This window comes from Coptis chinensis, chromosome 8, assembly GCF_015680905.1.
Source record: "Coptis chinensis isolate HL-2020 chromosome 8, ASM1568090v1, whole genome shotgun sequence".
Classification (NCBI taxonomy): Eukaryota; Viridiplantae; Streptophyta; class Magnoliopsida; order Ranunculales; family Ranunculaceae; genus Coptis; species Coptis chinensis.
Genome location: NC_141463.1, coordinates 20,473,578 through 20,479,630, shown reverse-complemented (window position 1 = coordinate 20,479,630; position 6,053 = coordinate 20,473,578). Strand labels below are relative to the sequence as shown.

At 34.7% G+C, this 6,053-nt stretch overlaps 1 protein-coding gene across 1 annotated transcript; it reads right to left on the bottom strand.

Moving 5' to 3' along the window:
• Positions 1–2,646: 2,646 nt before the first annotated feature.
• LOC147480449 (uncharacterized) lies at positions 2,647–3,832 on the bottom strand. Its single transcript, XM_086578656.1, has 3 exons — positions 3,824–3,832; positions 3,544–3,706; positions 2,647–3,191 (listed from the first exon to the last, which is right to left on the bottom strand). Exons 1-3 carry the CDS (start codon positions 3,830–3,832, stop codon positions 2,647–2,649), a joined length of 717 nt encoding a protein of 238 aa, XP_086434782.1.
• Between the last annotated feature and the right edge of the window lie 2,221 nt (positions 3,833–6,053).

The following is a 6,053-nucleotide window of genomic DNA, read 5'->3' as shown; positions in this document are numbered from 1 at the left end:
TATGTGTGAGAAAGTACATCGCAGCTGCACAGGTGCTACTATGCTACCTTTAACAGTCTCTTTCTCATCTTCCTTCTCTTCCACCACCTTCCCTTTCCTAGTATTCTTAACCACAACCTTCCCTTTACTAGTTTTCTTTGTCTTTAGTTTTTTCGATTGGCTGGTAGCGCTGCTCGACTCTAGTTTCCTTTTTTTGGATGCATATCTCAAACACAACTTTTTGTTTGGTGTGTCAGATCTCAAAGATAACTTTTTACTCACAAATCTACTCACAGGGGACTTATCGACTTTCTTCTTCTTCTCCATATTGCTTTTCTTCCTTCCTCGGATTAAGGACTGCAAATAATTGAAAGTCATACATGCAAATTATAAACATAGTTTTGTTATTGTAAAGGTATGAAATCAATGTTCATACCCAGGGACTATGAACAATCAATGTTCATCCCAATATAATGGACTATGAACAATTAATGTTCATACCCAGGGACTATGAACAATTAATGTTCATCCCAATGGACTATGAACAATTAATGTTCATACAGAGTTATGAGTAATCACTAATGTAAATGTACCTTTAATGGAACCTCAAAATCATATTCTTCTTCATCTTGTTGTTGTTGTACTTCTTTATTTCCAGCATTCAAATCCTAACATGCAAAACAAAGTTATGAAAAATCAGTATTCATACATATTTACTATCAAGTTATACTACATGAATATAAGTATTCATAGTCTAATATGAGTATGAACAATAAATGTTCATGCCTATTTCCTATTCTACGCGGTTCTAACATATTCAAACCCTAACATGCAAAAAACACACGTATGAACACACATTGTTCATACCAATTTCTAGTAAAAAATAAAATCAATAATTTAAAAAAAAAAAAAAAAACCTCTAAATCTTCTTCTTCTTGTGCATCTTCTTCCCCTTCTTCTTCTTCTTCTTCTTCTTCTTTCTTTTTTTTTCTTCATCTTCTTCAACATTTCCATCATCATCATCGGTATCTATTTTCTTGTCATCTTCACTTCCAACAACTCCTTTTGGTTTATCCTCCTCCTCATCTCCCCCACCTTGCTCTCCAACAGTATCATTTACAATATTTTGTACAACATTTGATATTTCTTGTTTGTGTTCTTCACAGTAAATGTCGTTCTCATACCTAGGGTTCTTACAATTTTCAGTATTGCACAACATTTCATCCATTTGATATATTTTGATTCTAATTTTGGAGACAATTTTGGTTTAAAAAGGAACCTAGGGCTTTACTGTTTTTGTGTTAGTTTTCTTTTTGCTTTCGGTGTTTTTTGGAAATGTGTGCAAAATGAGAAGTTAGTTTTGTATTTGAAGTGGACACGAAACCATTTATTTAGGACGTGACACGTAATAACCCTAAACTAAATTTGGTGGGTATGAACATCCATTGTTCATACACGAAATAGGTATGAACACTTATTGTTCATACCCAAACAATCACTGTGTTTCTCACTGTTTCACATCTGTATTAATATGAGTATGAACCAAGTATGAAAAATCAAAGTTCATTGTTCATAAATAGGTATGAACATTGATTGTTCATACCCACCAATTGTTATATCCATGAATGAATTGATATATCAACATTGATTGTTCATACAATGTATGAACATTGATTGGTCATACCATAAATAGGTATGAACATTGATTGTTCATACCCACCAATTGTTATATCCATGAATGAAAATTGTTATATCCATGAATGAATTGATATATCAACTAACATTGATTGTTCATACCTATTCATGTATGAACATTAATTGTTCATACCCACCAATTGTTATATCCATGAATGAATTGATATATCAACATTGATTGTTCATACCCACCAATAGGTATGAACATTGGTTGTTCATACCCTAAATAAGTATCATGCAATCAAAATTAAATAAATGAATGAAATCATAAGAGACTTTAAAAATGAATTCCAAACCTGTATTAATAACTATCATTCAATCAAAAAATATTTAATACAAAAACATCAAACAGCCTCACTAGTTTCCCACATAAAAAAATTGTCAAGACCTTAATACCATATTACCACTACCACTAGGCAACTCAACCATTGCACTAAAGAAATCATCCCTTGCTCTAGATTCCACATCAGCAGTGTCAGAAGTTTTCCCATGGCAAGTCTTCCGATCGTGCCGGTCAGTTTTGTGGCATTTTCTGCATTTGTGGGCAGTATAACGCATAGCACCCGTGCTCTCAATCCTCTTAACTCGTGGTCTACCTGGAGCCCTCTTCAAATTTGGTGGAAGAATTTCTACTTCATCAGAAACATCTGAAGAGATCTCATTGCGACTAATTGCAGTAATGCCATGAGAGTACATGTTGCTGAACGAAGTGGCAAGAAATGCAACATCAATGTATGAATACACTGAATCCCCTTTGCAATAAATACTCGCAATTGCATGCCGGCAAGGAAACCCGTCTATGCCCCAATTATTACAAGTGCAATATCTACTAAGCAAGTCAACCCGATACTCATGCTTCTCCATAACAACTTGAAACACGTGCTCATCTGACCTTGCCCACGATCCGCGTAAGCGAGCCTCCTCAATCCTCTCAGCCAATTTCACTTCCATTTTAGGACAAAGAATAGTTTTCTAATTCTTGCACTCCATCCTCCGGTCCGATGCCATTTTCATCATCTTCATGCGAATTTCATCTAACATGGCTGTGATGGGCAGATGACGCTCTTTGTCTATCCAGCTATTGAAACACTCTCCCAAAGAAAAGCACATCTCACCATACCGGGTGCCACAAAAGTATGCATTAGCCCAATTATCATAAGGTGCCCTAGATAGAAAATTAGATACTGCATCTCCACCTATATTCAACAATTCAGCCATGTGCTCCTGAAACTCCTCATGCGTGGAAGCATAAACACATTTCTTGAATAAGCCCACCAAATATTTTGAAACACCACATGTCTTTGACAAAGCTGTTCGAAGGTTGTTCTCCATGTGCCACAAGCAGAAACTGGAATCAGGAAATACAAGAGGAATGTTCACAAGCAAACCATGATGTCTATCACTCAAAAAGGTATACCTTCTCTCATACCCAAAAGCCTTCTTAAACATATTGAGAAACCAAAACCAATTTAATTCATTTTCAATATCAACAACACCAACAGCAAGAGGGAATAATCCTACAAAACCACAAAAAATAACCAAATATGAGATACCTGAAAAGTTATGAACAATACATGTTCATATCCAAAACAAATATGAACAATGAGTGTTCATACCCAAAATAGATATGAACAATGAGTGTTCATACCTCAAACAGATATAAATAATGAGTGTTCATACCCAAAACAGATATAAAGTGTTCATACCCACAACAGACATGAACAATAAGTGTTCATACCCAAAATAGATATGAACAATGAGTGTTCATACCCAAAATAGATATGAACACTCATTGTTCATACCTCTAAGCAGATATGAACAATAATACATGTTCAAAAATAAGAAATGAAAGTAAAAATAAAGGAACACCTTGATCTCCATTTTTGGCAGTAGCAGCCAATAAGCACCCTTTATACTCTGATCTCAAGAAGGTTCCATCTAAATACACCATTGCTCGACAGTATTTAAAACCATTAATACTCGATTCAAAAGCAACAAACACCCTCTCAAACTTTCCACTCTCTTCATTCACCTGAAGATCAACACAATTCCCAAGATCTTTTCACTTCAACTCCTTCGTATACCACAAAAGTTCATTATAGGATAAAACATCACCATACAACTCTATCAATGCCAACTTCTTACTCACATAACTCATATGTTTAGAAATCTTAAGCCCATACTCACGACTATAAAAGGAAATAATATCTCCCAATGACAAAAATGGTTTATCTCTAGTAAAATCCAAAATATGTCATTACAAGATAAGAAGTGAGAGGAGGATGGTTGTAATCTTTAAATGCAAAACCACAAGTGTGTGTGAGATTAATCTTTTTAATTTCAAAACTTCCATATGTATCGCAAGAGTGTATACACCATTCACAGTTTCCCTCCTTCTTATTCACACAAACCGCAGTCACTCTAAACTCGTCATTCTTGATTAATTCATATTTGTAACCACTAACAATCGAATACTCTATCAATTTACAGTGAAACTCAGGCGCACCTAAAGCAAATCACTGCCCAACACCACCATCAAAGTTTTTTGCCCAAAAATCAGACTTGAAAGGTTTACGAACAACAACCACACCACCACCACCACCACTAACTGAAGAATTTGATGAACTTGAAGAACTTGCAGAAATAGAACCACTAGAGGTAATCAACGAAGTGACACAAACAACCACTCTGATCTCAACAATTGCAATCTTCTTTGTAAAATAGTAACAAGCCAAAGAATGCAACTCCCCATCAGATTCAATCAGGTTATCTTTCTCGTCACGGTTGAAACACATATTATAATATTTTAATCCCAACTCAGGCCATTTTTCATGTAACTCTTGTGCAACACCACTAATAGAAGAATCCAACCCAATACGAATGGAAAAACTACCACCATTGTAACAAAAAACTCCAATCACACTATGATCCATATAAACTGCAAAATCATAATAAAATGCATCGTCAAATGAATTTACAACTACTATGAACATTGGTTGTTCATAGCTGTTTGGGTATGAACAATGATTGTTTATACAACAAATACGTAATTGTTCATAGCAAAAAACAAAATCAAAACCTAAAGTTCAATTAAGAAAAAATTCATCGTCAAATATATTTAAAACTACTATGAACATTGGTTGTTCATAGTTGTTTGTGTATGAACAATGATTGTTCATACAACAAATTCGTATGAACAATAATTGTTTATAGCAAAAATCAAAATCAAAACCTAAAGTTCAATTAAGAAAAGTACATAAAATAGCGTTTTCATTACAAACATGATATTAAAACTATATCATTGCTATAAACAAATTATATCTCCAAAATCACAGATCTTATCTAAAAAACAAAACATAATATAAAAACCTAATACAAAGTTTGAATAAGAACATTTTTAGACGGCAAGAAGAAGAAGCTATAGATTGAAACCTTCAGTTGAAGAACCCACTCGATTTTCAATTGAGGGAGAAGAAGTAATCGATTGAAACCAGAACGCGTTGTTTATTTCTAATTTTGAAAACATCTTCGATTTATAACTTAACACACAAAAGGGTAAAAGAGGTATTTAATAAAATTATAATAGACTGGGCCAACTTAATTTGTTTTGAGGGTTATTAAAATAGAAAAACTGGGTCCGTGAGTTGTTTTGACGTGGGAAATGGGTCTGATAGTAATTATAACAAAACACTGTCCTCTACAGTTGTTTTGAATTGAAATTGGGGTGTTTTAAGGGCCATCCCTCCAATTTGCGCTGTTGTCCAATTTCAAAAGAAAATTCTTTGAAGTTTCTGACCGAACAGGAGGAGATATCATGGTTAGAAGGAATGAATGTAGGGATCTGGTTTGCCCCATATATACCCTATGGGTAACGAATCACCTGAAAATAAACAATGCAACAAGGAAGAGCAGACATATTAGAAAGTGGAAAGCTGGTTTCTACTCCTGTGCTCATATGAATCACTCCTGTACAAGCTTCTTTTGCACCTTTGCATTGATAGGATTACTTGTCGAACAAGGCAACCTTTGGTTTCCGAACCTATTACAACGAGAAATCACACTCATGAGTTCCCCAAACTGCCGAACTAAATTTGCAACTTCACGTGGGGTTCAGGGGTTAGAACGTGAAACCAACTCATCTTTAGAAATACTCCTCTCAATCTCAAATGGCTTTATGAGTGTATCCTAACTCACAAGGGGTCTCTTGATTTTTCTCTTTCTTTTTTTCCACTCCTGAGAGGATACCTGATTACTTTTATCTTTTTCCTTTACTCATGGACGAAGATGAAAGCCAGGTTTCCTTAACTCATGTAACTGATACATGCTGATGAACATTTCTGTGCAGTAAGCCAGTAAACCTACCACAGTATGAAGTGGGT

Coding starts and splice junctions, on each gene's coding strand:
- LOC147480449 (XM_086578656.1), bottom strand. Junction 3,192..3,543: donor TGCCAAAAATGGAGATCAAG/GTGTTCCTTTAT, acceptor GTGGTTTTGTAG/GATTATTCCCTCTTGCTGTT.